This window comes from Oncorhynchus gorbuscha, linkage group LG13 (assembly GCF_021184085.1).
Source record: "Oncorhynchus gorbuscha isolate QuinsamMale2020 ecotype Even-year linkage group LG13, OgorEven_v1.0, whole genome shotgun sequence".
Classification (NCBI taxonomy): domain Eukaryota; kingdom Metazoa; phylum Chordata; class Actinopteri; order Salmoniformes; family Salmonidae; genus Oncorhynchus; species Oncorhynchus gorbuscha.
Window position 1 is genome coordinate 9795609 of NC_060185.1, and position 16445 is coordinate 9812053.

A 16445-nucleotide genomic window follows, 5' to 3' on the forward strand; every position below is an offset into this window, starting at 1 on the left:
TTAGAGTGGCCTTTTATTGTCCACAGCACAAGTTGCACCTGTGTAATGATGCTGTTTAATCAGCATCTTGATATGCCACACCTGTCAGGTGGATGGATTATCTTGGTAAAGGAAAAATGCTCTAACAGGGATGTAAACAAATTTGTGCAGAACATTTGAGAGAAATAAGCTTTTCTGTACATATTGAATATTTCTTGAAGAGACTGTTTTTCAGTAAAGAACCCTTTGCAAGGGGTAATTGACACGGAGGGTGACGTTAGCCGTGTTTCCATTAACTTGTCCAGTAATATTTTTTTGTCGGCATTTAGAAAGTTTGAATAGTTTGCCTGTTACGTTGCGTTTCCATTCACCTATCCTGGGTGTCAATAAAAAAACCACTGATGTGATGACATCACACCAAAAAAAACAGAACAAAAACTAGTGGTTGAAGTGTTTCCATTACACATTTAGACAAATTACGAAATTAGCGACAGCCCGTATGTCCTCCCACCAACCTTTTTAATGTTTCAGGCAGCCCGTATGTCCTCCCACCAACCTGTTTGTTTCATTCAGGCAGCCCGTATGTCCTCCCACCAACCTGTTTAATGTTTCAGGCAGCCCGTATGTCCTCCCACCTACCTGTTTAATGTTTCAGGGAGCCCGTATGTCCTCCCACCTACCTGTTTAATGTTTCAGGCAGCCCGTATGTCCTCCCACCTACCTGTTTAATGTTTCAGGCAGCCCGTATGTCCTCCCACCTACCTGTTTAATGTTTCAGGCAGCCCGTATGTCCTCCCACCTGTCTGTTTAATGTTTCAGGAAAGCCAGCATGGAAAGAATACAGTAACTGACTGATAATTCTGATCTGCCAACATATTGGGGCGGCAGGTAGCCTAGTGGTTAGAGGGGGCAAGTAGCCTAGTGGTTAGAGGAGGCAGGTAGCCTAGTGGTTAGAGGAGGCAGGTAGCCTAGTGGTTAGAGGAGGCAGGTAGCCTAGTGGTTAGAGGAGGCAGGTAGCCTAGTGGTTAGAGGAGGCAGGTAGCCTAGTGGTTAGAGGAGGCAGGTAGCCTAGTGGTTAGAGGAGGCAGGTAGCCTAGTGGTTAGAGGAGGCAGGTAGCCTAGTGGTTAGAGGAGGCAGGTAGCCTAGTGGTTAGAAGAGGCAGGTAGCCTAGTGGTTAGAGGCAGGTAGCCTAGTGGTCAGAGGAGGCAGGTAGCCTAGTGGTTAGAGGCAGGTAGCCTAGTGGTCAGAGGCAGGTAGCCTAGTGGTCAGAGGCAGGTAGCCTAGTGATTAGAGGAGGCAGGTAGCCTAGTGGTTAGAGGAGGCAGGTAGCCTAGTGGTTAGAGGAGGCAGGTAGCCTAGTGGTTAGAGGAGGCAGGTAGCCTAGTGGTTAAGAGCATTGAACTAGTAAGCGAAAGGTTGCTAGATCGAATCCCCGAGCTGACAGGGTACAAATCTGTCGTTCTGCCCCTGAACAGGCAGTTAACCAACTGTTCCTAGAACACCATTGAAAATAAGAATTTGTTCTTCAATGACTTGCCTAATTAAGGTTAAATAAAGAAATAAACATATTGCCAGGGTCCGTGCCTTGGTGAAATGTACACTCCTGCAGATCTTGAAAGTCAGGACAATCCCTGTCCTGCAAAGACATTCTGTTTTTTAATAGTTGGAAAAAATATATTTTTTCAAGCAGTAGGCATTTAGAATCAAAATGTAGAGCGGATCATTACATGTCCCACACGTACCTTAAAAATGATTCGGCAATTATAATTTATTCGAAAAACACATTCTATCATTCGTAGCAATAAAAAAAGTTTGACAAAAGAAAAATCCAACCCCTATTGAATGATACAAACTTTAACGATATTTTACAAAATGTCTCATTTCTGCCATGTCCATTACACATTGAATAAACCTGGGTCAATGGAAACCTGCCTACTGACAGTGAGGGTTCGTTGGGTTGGCCTCCTCCTGGACTTCCTTGCAAGACTTTGAGAATTAAGTGGTTGGGGAGCAGAGGTAAAATACTTCATTTCACTGTGCTCATGTTTGAGACCAGAGATAGTTTAAATGAGTGCAATTCATTACTTCAGGTAACATGCAATGAGTTTAATTTCTGAGACCTATCTAAACCATTTCTGTGCTATTAGTGTGTTGATACAGATACATTGAAAATATGAATCCTCTTAGCTGAGACTGGCTCACAGGACAATAAATGATATGGGCCAATAGCAGGAAATGAGTAGGATGGTTTTAGTATGGTGGAAGTGTAAAACTGTTGTGGGTCATAGGGGGTGAGGGGAGGCTGGAGAGGGGCGTAGAGGGAAACAGACAGGGGTAATTCATCCTCCCAAGGGCCAGATTCTTCATCCCTGCTTTTACCGAGCGGAACGGCGAGGATATTGAGATGGGATCAGAGGGTAGTGGGATGTTTCAGCAAAGATAAAGACCACATTACAAAACACAGACGCTTCCTCTCTCTACCAGGAAAACAGAGAGAGCACAGAGAGAGATAAAGAACTATTGAGCCTCTCATCTCTGAATTAATTCCTCCATCCTGCCGAAAAGCCATTCTGTGTCACAGAGGGGATTAGGGACAAGAACAGAGATATGGGGCTAAAAAATGGAAACTGGGTGCAGGGAGAGGGCGCTATGGGGATTAGTCACCTCCAGATGAGGAGCAGGGAGAGGGCGCTATGGGGATTAGTCACCTCCAGATGAGGAGCAGGGAGAGGGCACTATGGGGATTAGTCACCTCCAGATGAGGAGCAGGGAGAGGGCACTATGGGGATTAGTCACCTCCAGATGAGGAGCAGGGAGAGGGCACTATGGGGATTAGTCACCTCCAGATGAGGAGCAGGGAGAGGGCACTATGGGGATTAGTCACCTCCAGATGAGGAGCAGGGAGAGGGCACTATGGGGATTAGTCACCTCCAGATGAGGAGCAGGGAGAGGGCACTATGGGGATTAGTCACCTCCAGATGAGGAGCAGGGAGAGGGCACTATGGGGATTAGTCACCTCCAGATGAGGAGCAGGGAGAGGGCACTATGGGGATTAGTCACCTCCAGATGAGGAGCAGGGAGAGGGCACAGATATATGGGGATTAGTCACCTATGGGGATTAGTCCAGATGAGGAGCAGGGAGAGGGCACTATGGGGATTAGTCACCTCCAGATGAGGAGCAGGGAGAGGGCACTATGGGGATTAGTCACCTCCAGATGAGGAGCAGGGAGAGGGCGCTATGGGGATTAGTCACCTCCAGATGAGGAGCAGGGAGAGGGCACTATGGGGATTAGTCACCTCTAGATGAGGAGCAGGGAGAGGGCGCTATGGGGATTAGTCATCCAGAGATGAGGAGCAGGGAGAGGGCGCTATGGGGATTAGTCATCCAGAGATGAGGAGCAGGGCACACTGGGATCAAGTTGACCCTAAAGTGTAAATCTGGACCCTCTGTAGTTCTGACAGTCTATTAATGCTCTATCCCCAATTATAACGTTTATGGCTGGGATGGATTAGAGCAAAACACAAGCCCACCTCAGACGAGAGAATATCAAGCTAAACACAGGCTACACCATGGAGGTGGAGTCAAGTCACACAAAGATCAAATAGACGAAGTTTATTTACAGACGATGGGATATGGGTGTTCTCATAAAGGGACCACGTGGCTGTCTCACCCTTCTCAGTGGGACTAACCTTACAATTACACACTGAATGCAACGCGATGGTTGAGTTCCTGCCCCGACTACAGTGATGACACAGGGCAGATGTTACAATGCCTGGATAGGTATTTAACATATCAGCCAGCGTCTAAAATTAACACCAGCAACATGCCAAATGCGCGTAGATTTTGTCATTGACGGTTAAGAATGTCTAATTCTCCAGCCACGTCGGCGAGTGGTCACACTCTGGGCTCTACAGTGCGAGCATTTCATAAAAAATAAGACCCAAGTCAAGTATGGGCACAAGTGCAAGTTGTGATTTATAGCCAAATAAATGATGCAGTAGCTGTTTTTTCTGCTGTTTTGTTTCATATCTGGTAACGCACAAAGAAAGCTCAACTCTAACTTCAAAGCTATCCCACCTCACGCAGCAAGACTGCCTGTCTAGGGGGCCGTGAGCACTGAGTGAAGTGGTGAAAGATTTATTTTTAGAAGCAATTTGCACAGGCATAAAAGTTGGTCTAATTTACTCGACAGACTACTAAAAAGTGAGACTTTGTTCTCGTGTTTCTTGGCTACATTGTTTTATTCACGAATGAAGTTGTTTTCCAATGTGAGTTTGCTTCCACTACTCGCAAAAAGATAACTTTGCTGTCTACAAGTCAGATTCTTTACTAGTCGGTCGCCCTGTTACCAAGGTAACATTAAAGGGGCAGCTGAACATTTCACTCTTTTTTTATCTTTAAAAAATAAACTTATTTCAGCTTTATTTAACCAGGTAAGCCAGTTGAGAACAAGTTCTCATTTACAACTGCAACCTGGCCAAGATAAAGTAAAGCAGTGTGACAAAAACAACAAGAGTTACACATGGAATAAACAAACGTAGTCAATAACACAATAGAAAAGGCCTACTACGTGCAGTATGTGCAAATGTAGTTCTCTGAAGACAAAGTCACAGAATATAGCATTTAATTGAGCATTATACCACATTACTTCTTATTAGTAATACATTTCTTGTTTTAGATATTACTAAGCATGCCATTCTTTTGTTTTTTTGTGTGTCAATAAGGCCAAAAATATATATTGGCTGTTTAAAACTGAGTGGCTGGTAATTATTATTTTGTGGATCTACCTGCCACATTAGCTGATATACTAAAAAATGCATTTTAGGCCCTGATATCAGCTAATCACATCATAGGACATAGACAAGGCATGCAACCATTGGTTGATTCAATGCAAGCCGGCTCATCTAGTCGGGCAGGAACCAACACCCCCTGCTGTGTGACTCACATAATACTGCTCATCTCACTGTGACAGACCCAGAGACAGATCGGCCGACCCAGAGACAGACCGGCCGACCCAGAGACAGACCGGCCGACCCAGAGACAGACCGGCCGACCCAGAGACAGACAGGATTGGTTTTAATTCAGTCAGCATGGGATTGGTTTTAATTCAGTCAGCATGGGATTGGTTTTAATTCAGTCAGCATGGGATTGGTTTTAATTCAGTCAGCATGGGATTGGTTTTAATTCAGTCAGCATGGGATTGGTTTTAATTCAGTCAGCATGGGATTGGTTTTAATTCAGTCAGCATGGGATTGGTTTTAATTCAGTCAGCATGGGATTGGTTTTACTTCAGTCAGCATGGGATTGGTTTTAATTCAGTCCGCATGGGATTGGTTTTAAATCAGTCAGCATGGGATTGGTTTTAAATCAGTCAGCATGGGATTGGTTTTAAATCAGTCAGCATGGGATTGGTTTTAAATCAGTCAGCATTGGATTGGTTTTAAATCAGTTAGCATTGGATTCTGTTTTCTGTCATGTTAGAAATATGCTGAAATTAGTCTAAAATGGTGACACACGTTTCTATTAATTTGAAGATCTATATATTTCTTGTGGGCATTCCTCCAGTCTGGATTTGAAATAGTTTAACGCAGCCAGACAGTCGATGCTACTGTTTGTCTTATTTCTGAGTTTACACAGTGTTTTATTGACTGCTATTACCATTTCCATAGTGATACTGTCTGTTTTACTGCCGTTTCACAAAAGGATCTGAGAGTGAAACACTAAACACACCAACTCTCACAGACACACATACAGGTCTACAGTAGGACTAGGTTCCAGAGAGAGACAGACACATACAGGTCTACAGTAGGACTAGGTTCCAGAGAGAGACAGACACACATACAGGTCTACAGTAGGACTAGGTTCCAGAGAGAGACAGACACATACAGGTCTACAGTAGGACTAGGTTCCAGAGAGAGACAGACACACATACAGGTCTACAGTAGGACTAGGTTCCAGAGAGAGACAGACACACATACAGGCCTACAGTAGGACTAGGTTCCAGAGAGAGACAGACACACATACAGGTCTACAGTAGGACTAGGTTTCATAGAGAGACAGACACACATACAGGTCTACAGTAGGACTAGGTTCCAGAGAAAGACAACAGACACACATACAGGTCTACAGTAGGACTAGGTTCCAGAGAGAGACAACAGACACACATACAGGTCTACAGTAGGACTAGGTTCCAGAGAGAGACAACAGACACACATACAGGCCTACAGTAGGACTAGGTTCCAGAGAGAGACAACAGACACACATACAGGCCTACAGTAGGACTAGGTTCCAGAGAGAGACAACAGACACACATACAGGCCTACAGTAGGACTAGGTTCCACAGAGAGACAGACAGACAGACACAAAGACCTCTCAATTCACCTTTCAATCAGTTTGTGGATCCTCGGTCTCTCTCTCTCATACATAAAAACATAATTCTGACTGGCCTCCTCCCAGCATCTGGAGTGAATCAGTGAGGACCCTCTTAATAACAACACGAGGCTAAACTCAGCCTCAGCCCACAATCCACTGGGCTGCTTGGCCCTCCTTCCCTCCACAATACATAGGCTTACCCTGCTTCCCTTCTAAAGGGCATTCAACCAATGATGCTACCGTGAATGGAGACAATTCACACACACACACACACACACACACACACACACACACACACACACACACACACACACACACACACACACACACACACACACACGTGGACTGAAGCGAACCCATAAAAACACATTCAATCAGCAAGACCCTGGTATGAAAAGACTGGAGACGAGACTCTCCACATACAAGACATGTTCCTTGCTCAAGTGTTAGAAATATTTTAAAATCACACACACAAAGCTGAATGTTAATCTGCACGTAGCATCTAGTCAGTCACTTATCCCTGATATTCTCAGTGGTGAAAACGTCTGCTAAACCAATCAAATGTAAAAATAAAATACATATATATTTTTACAATAAGAATTATTATTTACTACTACTCCTACTGCTACTACTACTACTACTACTGCTACTACTACCGCTACCACTACCGCTACCACTACTACAGGATCTCACCACTCTACACTAGCCTGTTATTACAGGATCTCACCACTCTACACTAGCCTGTTATTACAGGATCTCACCACTCTACACTAGCCTGTTATTACAGGATCTCACCACTCTACACTAGCCTGTTATTACAGGATCTCACCACTCTACACTAGCCTGTTATTACAGGATCTCACCACTCTACACTAGCCTGTTATTACAGGATCTCACCACTCCACACTAGCCTGTTATTACAGGATCTCACCACTCCACACTAGCCTGTTATTACAGGATCTCACCACTCTACACTAGCCTGTTAATACAGGATCTCACCACTCTACACTAGCCTGTTATTACAGGATATCAAGTTCAAAGCCAAAATCAATGAGACTGGGTAGCAGGGCCCAGATAGCAGGGCCATCATCTGTTTGCTCTATAAAAAAAAATAAGGTCAGACTAGCAACACACGGGGTCAATGTGTCAAACGACCTCGGAGACCAGTTCAAGTGTAACAGCTGCAGAGTTCAAAAGGTCAAGGCACAGTCCGGGGCAAAAAGATTAGTAAAAAAAACAACCTTGGAAATTGAACGAGGTAGATTACCATTAGACAACCGGCGAGCAAAGCCAGTTCACAGCACACAAGATTAGGCCGAAGCAGACTGTCCTTTTGTTTGGCTTCATCTGTGTGCTATGCATTAAGTGAGTGCAACAGAGGTTTAGGCCCCTTTAAACTGACTGCCTGTTGACTTTGCATGGACAGCATTCTAAAAGTGATTAGTCCAAAACAGGAAGTTAATAGTGTCAGGGGAAGCGCTTCAAAAACGATGATTAATATCTCCCTCCCTAACAGGAATTTCAAGTCGTTCTTCTTGCACAGCCATGACAGGGTCAGGTTTGGATGTTGTAAACTAACTGTCGAATGGACAAACGCATATCAGTATACAACCATAGGTACACCATAGGTACACCATACACACACACCAGGAGTCACGTTAACGCAGAATTCAGTATTTTACTGTGTTTTGTAAACGCTGATCTAAAAAAAAAAAACATCTTATTGTAATGTCTGCTTATTGTAATGTCTGCTTATTGCAATGTCTGCTTATTGCAATGTCTGCTTATTGCAATGTCTGCTTATTGTAATGTCTGCTTATTGTAATGTCTGCTTATTGTAATGTCTGCTTATTGCAATGTCTGCTTATTGCAATGTCTGCTTATTGCAATGTCTGCTTATTGCAATGTCTGCTTATTGCAATGTCTGCTTATTGCAATGTCTGCTTATTGCAATGTCTGCTTATTGTAATGTCTGCTTATTGTAATGTCTGCTTATTGTAATGTCTGCTTATTGTAATGTCTGCTTATTGTAATGTCTGCTCGGCGTCAGACATGTTGTGCTTCAGTCGCACTTCTCCACTCAGATGAGATTTCCCAAACATTCTATCAGCAGATGGCACTCTGGCTGATGTCTAGCTACTTTTCTCCGGTAAAAAAGCTAGACTAATTTAGAGCAAAACATTAGGTAATAAAGATTTGAAATAGAATGGCAATGCATAGTTTAATTTTTTTTGTTTTAAACTTGCTATTTCATTATAAGCTATATAAAACACAGCTGAAATGGTTTAAAAACCAGAGCGTGCACACACACACACACACACACACCTGTGTATACAGCCAGATGAATCATCATAATTGGAGCAGGTTTTCTGCTGAGGCCAGTGGTCTGTGTGTTATTTTTAGAGGCCTGGCAGCGGCAGCCCGCAACCCTCCCCGGGGGCTGGCCAGCCCGCAACCCTCCCCGGGGGCTGGCCAGCCCGCAACCCTCCCCGGGGGCTGGCCAGCCCGCAACCCTCCCCGGGGGCTGGCCAGCCCGCAACCCTCCCCGGGGGCTGGCCAGCCCGCAACCCTCCCCGGGGGCTGGCCAGCCCGCAACCCTCCCCGGGGGCTGGCCAGCCCGTAACCCTCCCCGGGGGCTGGCCAGCCCGCAACCCTCCCCGGGGGGGCTGGCCAGCCCGCAACCCTCCCCGGGGCTGGCCAGCCCGGGGGCTGGCCAGCCCGCAACCCTCCCCGGGGGCTGGCCAGCCCGTAACCCTCCCCGGGGGCTGGCCAGCCCGTAACCCTCCCCGGGGGCTAGCCAGCCCGTAACCCTCCCCGGGGGCTAGCCAGCCCATAACCCTCCCCGGGGGCTAGCAGCGGCTGCCTCGAGCACCGGTTGTTTACCGTTGACAAAATGGAGCTGAGCCAAAACCAACAGAAAGGCGGAGAAAATATAACACTTCCAGGAGTCTAAAACCAAAACACAAACAGCGGGAAAATATCCTCCTGTAAAAATAGGAACCTAAAATGGTCCTGGTAAAATACTACGTGAGGAGAAACACACCTGGTGGCGCCCAGCCTTCTCTAGTCGAACATAACATTCAACTAAGAGACCTAAATGATGACCTCACGGAACCTGTGAAACATTTACAGCCCCTGTGGACTGGACACACAGGAAACAGACTGGCCCCTTCATTAGGATAGGGCTTAGCTCATGGTCCTGCTGAACACAGACTGGCCCCTTCATTAGGACAGGGCTTAGCTCATGGTCCTGCTGAATACAGACTGGCCCCTTCATTAGGACAGGGCTTAGCTCATGGTCCTGCTGAACACATTACTGGCCCCTTCATTAGGACAGGGCTTAGCTCATGGTCCTGCTGAACACATTACTGGCCCCTTCATTAGGACAGGGCTTAGCTCATGGTTCTGCTGAACACATTACTGGCCCCTTCATTAGGACAGGGCTTAGCTCATGGTCCTGCTGAACACATTACTGGCCCCTTCATTAGGACAGGGCTTGGCTCATGGTTCTGCTGAACACATTACTGGCCCCTTCATTAGGACAGGGCTTAGCTCATGGTCCTGCTGAACACATTACTGGCCCCTTCATTAGGACAGGGCTTGGCTCATGGTTCTGCTGAACACATTACTGGCCCCTTCATTAGGACAGGGCTTAGCTCATGGTCCTGCTGAATACAGACTGGCCCCTTCATTAGGACAGGGCGATACAGTACGAAGGGGAGGAGCGATACAGTACGAAGGGGAGGAGCGATACAGTACGAAGGGGAGGAGCGATACAGTACGAAGGGGAGGAGCGATACAGTACGAAGGGGAGGAGCGATACAGTACGAAGGGGAGGAGCGATACAGTACGAAGGGGAGGAGCGATACAGTACGAAGGGGAGGAGCGATACAGTACGAAGGGGAGGAGCGATACAGTACGAAGGGGAGGAGCGATACAGTACGAAGGGGAGGAGCGATACAGTACGAAGGGGAGGAGCGATACAGTACGAAGGGGAGGAGCGATACAGTACGAAGGGGAGGAGCGATACAGTACGAAGGGGAGGAGCGATACAGTACGAAGGGGGGAGCGATAAGCTGAGAGAGGTGTGATGTGTTTAAATGCCAGTTATGGATCCAGTCTCAAGCCCTGATGGAAACAAATCACAGTGGTGTTAACTATTAACAGAATGCTGTATCTCAATTCAATCCCTGGATGTACAACCAAGCACCGATAGCACAATTCAATACCTGTCGTCAATAATGCCAGAGAGAAACCCAAGTCTTCTGGGGTCATCTATAGATGCTGTCTGAGGACTAAACCTTTAGCCTAATTTAGATCTGTGGGTCAGCGTAGGCTACGAGACAGATTGAATAAGGGGGGGGGGCTCAGGGGTGATTTATGTCCCCTTCCATTGTCCAGACATAGCATAGTGCCGTCCGCAAGCCAGCCACTGGGTCCAGGCATAGTGCTGTCAGCCAGGCAGCCAGTTACTGGGTCCAGACATAGTGCTGTCAGCCAGCCAGCCAGTTACTGGGTCCAGGCATAGTGCTGTCAGCCAGCCAGCCAGTTACTGGGTCCAGACATAGTGCTGTCAGCAGCCAGTTACTGGGTCCAGACATAGTGCTGTCAGCCAGCCAGTTACTGGGTCCAGACATAGTGCTGTCAGCCAGCCAGTTACTGGGTCCAGGCATAGTGCTGTCAGCCAGCCAGTTACTGGGTCCAGGCATAGTGCTGTCAGCCAGCCAGTTACTGGGTCCAGGCATAGTGCTGTCAGCCAGCCAGCCAGTCAGTTACTGGGTCCAGACATAGTGCTGTCAGCCAGCCAGTTACTGGGTCCAGGCATAGTGCTGTCAGCCAGCCAGTTACTGGGTCCAGGCATAGTGCTGTCAGCCAGCCAGCCAGTCAGTTACTGGGTCCAGACATAGTGCTGTCAGCCAGCCAGTTACTGGGTCCAGGCATAGTGCTGTCAGCCAGCCAGTTACTGGGTCCAGGCATAGTGCTGTCAGCCAGCCAGCCAGTCAGTTACTGGGTCCAGACATAGTGCTGTCAGCCAGCCAGCCAGCCAGTTACTGGGTCCAGGCATAGTGCCGTCAGCCAGCCAGCCAGCCAGTCAGTTACTGGGTCCAGGCATAGTGCCGTCAGCCAGCCAGCCAGCCAGCCAGTCAGCCAGTCAGTTACTGGTTCCAGACATAGTGCCGTCAGCCAGCCAGCCAGCCAGTCAGTTACTGGTTCCAGACATAGTGCTGTCAGCCAGCCAGCCAGCCAGTTACTGGGTCCAGGCATAGTGCCGTCAGCCAGCCAGCCAGCCAGTCAGTTACTGGGTCCAGGCATAGTGCCGTCAGCCAGCCAGCCAGCCAGCCAGCCAGCCAGCCAGCCAGCCAGCCAGCCAGTCAGTTACTGGTTCCAGACATAGTGCTGTCAGCCAGCCAGTTACTGGGTCCAGGCATAGTGCCGTCAGCCAGCCAGCCAGTTACTGGGTCCAGGCATAGTGCCGTCAGCCAGCCAGCCAGTTACTGGGTACAGGCATAGTGCCGTCAGCCAGCCAGCCAGTTACTGGGTACAGGCATAGTGCCGTCAGCCAGCCAGCCAGCCAGTTACTGGGTCCAGGCATAGTGCTGTCAGCCAGCCAGCCAGCCAGCCAGTTACTGGGTCCAGGCATAGTGCTGTCAGCCAGCCAGTTACTGGGTCCAGGCATAGTGCAGTCAGCCAGCCAGCCAGCCAGTTACTGGGTCCAGGCATAGTGCCGTCAGCCAGCCAGGGAGTCAGTGGGTTAGATAGGGGGTCTGGGCAGTGTGGGGTGATGCTCACACTAGAAACAAGACGAGGGGTATATATTGCAGCTTGAGTTTCTGCACTGAGGATAGCTCTATATTTAGCTGGATGATGAAGTCGGCATGGCAACACACAGCAAAGCCAACTAACTCCTAAACATATTCAGTTCTATATGGAACACAACAAAACACCCCAAAGATAACACAGGGCTGACGACAAATTGTTCAATCTTGTATGAGATGTGTGTACGTAAAACACAGATCAAACTCAATAAACAGACCAACAAAGGAACGGATGTGAAGACAGACAGTAGCCGTGGCAGGTTAGGTCACTGGGCAGAGCGCGATACTAACGGCATAGTCTCCTCTAAACTCGGTGTAGCAACAGAGAAGTAAATTTATCCACATCAGCTCATCAGTCAGAGTCCAGACCTCCACCTCATAAATTAACACCGATACTCCTGCAGACAACACCAGACAAGCCGCTGAGAGATTTAAACCACTCATGTTGGATGTTGCTCCTAAATGATCTGCTTCCCGTCACCTAATCGAACTTTAGACGGATTGATCAGATCACCACAGCGAACATGGATGCATGGCCTTCCTACACCTACCTCTGTACACTAGGGATATACGATCAGCTACACCTATACTAAATTCCCTTCACTTGAAACTCATTCCCAGAAGGCTGGGATCGACCTGCACCTGAATCAGGTTTGAATTAACACTACATATGAATTAAGCACATTTTATGAGTTGGACACTTTAAGGAAATGATTGGATGTTGGGTATATTTGAGGCATCTCAGGTAGGAATAAAAATCCATGTTGTCCGGCAGCACTGACAACGCCAGGAAAAAGATGAAACCTTATAAAGAAACTGAACCCAGCTGTAAATGATTAGGGACGGTAAAACTTTCTCCATCTGGATTCATAGTCACCATGTCATCAACTATGATCCATTCTCCAGTGAGATCCCGCCATTCTCCAGTAAATCTCACCCGTATGAACCTTGCCGTGCGTTCCAGGCGTCTTTTCACGGTCTATGGCTCAAGGAAATGGTGATCTGAGCTATCTGATTGGCCAGCGGGCCCCGCCAGATAGGCAGAGTTCTACCTTCAGACATTCTTAACGGACTTGTCTCGTTAAATAAAGGTTAAATAAATACAAAGTGAAATGGTTCAAAATGGGAGCACTTTATAGGCATAGTGCAGTCAGCCAGCCAGCCAGCCAGTTACTGGGTCCCCTTCCAACTTTGCCTTCCCGGTGCTACTGAATCAAAATGGGAGCACTTTGCCTTCCCGGTGCTGCTGAATCAAAATGGGAGCACTTTGCCTTCCCGGTGCTACTGAATCAAAATGGGAGCACTTTGCCTTCCCGGTGCTACTGAATCAAAATGGGAGCACTTTGCCTTCCCGGTGCTACTGAATCAAAATGGGAGCACTTTGCCTTCCCGGTGCTACTGAATCAAAATGGGAGCACTTTGCCTTCCCGGTGCTACTGAATCAAAATGGGAGCACTTTGCTTTCCCGGTGCTACTGAATCAAAATGGGAGCACTTTGCCTTCCCGGTGCTACTGAATCAAAATGGGAGCACTTTGCTTTCCCGGTGCTACTGAATCAAAATGCACCTATCGCCAACAGCCTGAAACAGAACCAAAAAAAAAACGCAAGGCTTTATCGTTGTTTTTTACAGTATTGTTTGGTGGTCGACTAGGAACACTTTGGAGATGGACCAGTGGATCGTGAACGACCGGCAGGTGATCACTGCTCTAGCCCTAACCTGGGGAGACAGAATAACAGCTCAAAGCACTTTGTCCAGTAGTGGTTTCTCATTGAGGGAATAAAACAGTTCAAATAGGCCTTTAAATGGCCTTGAACAAGCAGTCTGGTATTGAAGTCCTAAACACATGCAAACTGCTATGGATGTCTGTTCTGATGCCGTTACAGGATTTTCATGACCACAAACAAAAAGACAACCAATGTAATGCAGCAGGATCCACCCCTGTAAGCATCCGGTTCTGGACAGAGAGGGAGGGAGCTGCCTAACGAGATTGGAAACAACTGACAAGCCTGAGTACAGACAGACCCGAGATGATCAGAGATTCTCCTTGGAAGGCAGTCCTCTAGGAGCCGACAGCACAGTGGGAGGGGGGAGTAAATAAGACAGCATCAATAATAGACAGTGAATGTTCTGAGCTCACAGCCCTGGCTGGTTCCTATCCTCCAGACAGACCTGCTGGCCTCCGCTCCACACGCACACAGATTCACTGTCCTGACTAATCGGTTCTGATAGGCCTTTGCCATAATTACCCAGGGCCTCAATCGCAAACTTATGCGATGCATATTTCATGTCCAGGCTGTACAGTAGACTGCACTGGCAGTCAATTGAGGAAAAGCCAAATCCCAGACAAATTTACACACTCCACTTCAAAGAGGGAGAAAATACATTTTAAAAGGTAGAGAGAGCACGCACGTTACTGAAATATTTTCTGTGATCTCTAGATGAATCACAGGCAACAGTAGAAGGAATCAAATACATTTGGTTTTATGGAGATGAGCCTTGATTTATAGAGCATGAGTGCATCTCAGTCTGCATATGGCCAAGCACAAATGTAGACTAGAGCCCTATTGAAGGTGTATTTCTATTCACAATTGTTGTTTCCCCTACAAAAAAATGGCTTTTTTTATTATCTTCTTCCAACTTTGGCACATTCCCACCTATTTCATAACCTCCCTGACAACTAATGAAATGTTATTCCACAAATACAACGTAACGTTCAATTGTTGGGAAGAGTCAAAATGTGTCACGTGTCTGGCATAGCGAGATAACATTTCCAACACTGTTTTTTGTGTTCGTTTAAAATAAACAATTATATATATAAATATATATATAAAAACATAAACCCGTTAAATTAGAAAAAGAGATTAATCCGAGTTTACCAAACTGCTGTCTATGTGGAACTGTTACCACGTACACGACAACTTCTGGGAGTCGACGACACACAAAAACACACACAAATTAGCTTTATCTCAGGTTAGCAACTAGCTAATTCTCTTAGGTGAACTACCTCTCCCTAAAATACAGCGAATGCTGTTCAAATCGATTGTGGGCTTGAAAGTTACCGTCCAAAATAACAAACAAAAATAAACTTGTATAAACGTTTGGGTCTGATTTTGACGAAATGGATAGCTGTCATCACATCGCCAGCATCGACGTAGGATCACTTCATTTCCAACCTCCTCTCCTCCGAAAAAATAAATAAATCAGGAAACGCAAAAGGTCCTGACCAAGGTAACAGTAGTTGGCCCACACTACTGCACGCAAACAACAACAACAAAAAGTTGACAAGGAGACATATGTGTATTTCTGATTGGATATTGTGGTCTGCTCAGCATCCTGAATGATGTATTTATGTAATAACGACGTTACCCCGCGGCATCGCCAGGGCGCCAGACGATCGATGGGAATTTAACAAAGACGATCAATTTCCGATCAGCTAGAAAGCCACTTTCATCAATGCGAAAATAGGTCGCTCTCTCTCTCTCTCTCTCTCTCTCTCTTACAAGCGGGATCAAAATACCGACAGAAAAGCCAGTCGAACACAAAAAAAAACATATCGTCCACGTAGCGAAAGATTTGAAATGGTACGAAACAACTCAAAAGGAGATTTTTAAAAAAGACTGACCTGCAGTTGTTGTAAATCAAAACGCTTCCAATATTGAAACATTGATCCCGCATTGGCCGCCATCTTGAGACATATTGAGACGGAATGAGAAGCTGATAGAGAGAGAGCGCGAGGGTTGGAGTTCAGGGGAAAGGAAGGGGGAGGAGCGCGGAAAACACGGAACGGATCTCTCGAATTAAGGCCCTTTTGATGGAACAGTGGCGCGGAATGGACTTTATTGGACGGGAACATACTGTATTCAATAGTGCCACGGAGTAAGGTTATTGAACGAGAGATGGCAAGTGTCTATAGGGTAAAATGTGGACTGGATTTCTACATGGGCTTGTGAAATCAAGCTCTTTTGTTGGTTAATTAAAGGGCGCTTTTCGTGGTCATTCTGACGTCTGCATTGGCCGCGCAGCGTTTATGGTGATATGGGCTCTGCAGAAGTCAAAGCATTCATACTTCTTGTGCTTCGCGTAGCAAGTATAGATGTTGTGCAGAGCTGTGGTGAAGGAAGTTGTCCAGGAAGTGAGTTTGTGTTTATACAGAAACTCCCGCCCTCTCTTACTGTCAACCAATCATGTCAGAAATTTGCGTCACGCCATCCATACGTCGTCTCCGAACAAATTTTCGGATTAAAACAACAACAACAACAAACACATTTTCGGAT

The 16445-nt window shown here is 46.8% G+C and overlaps 1 protein-coding gene across 6 annotated transcripts in view; it reads right to left on the reverse strand.

The window, feature by feature from the left end:
- Window positions 1-15923, reverse strand: part of cux1b (cut-like homeobox 1b) — a 149024-nt gene extending 133101 nt beyond the window's left edge. For all 6 annotated transcript variants that reach the window (XM_046293672.1, XM_046293671.1, XM_046293670.1 and 3 more), the window contains exon 1: window positions 15794-15923. In XM_046293672.1, the coding sequence (XP_046149628.1) occupies window positions 15794-15856 (63 nt within the window). In that variant the 5' untranslated portion in view covers window positions 15857-15923. The remainder of the gene's footprint in view (window positions 1-15793) is intronic.
- Window positions 15924-16445: the final 522 nt, after the last annotated feature.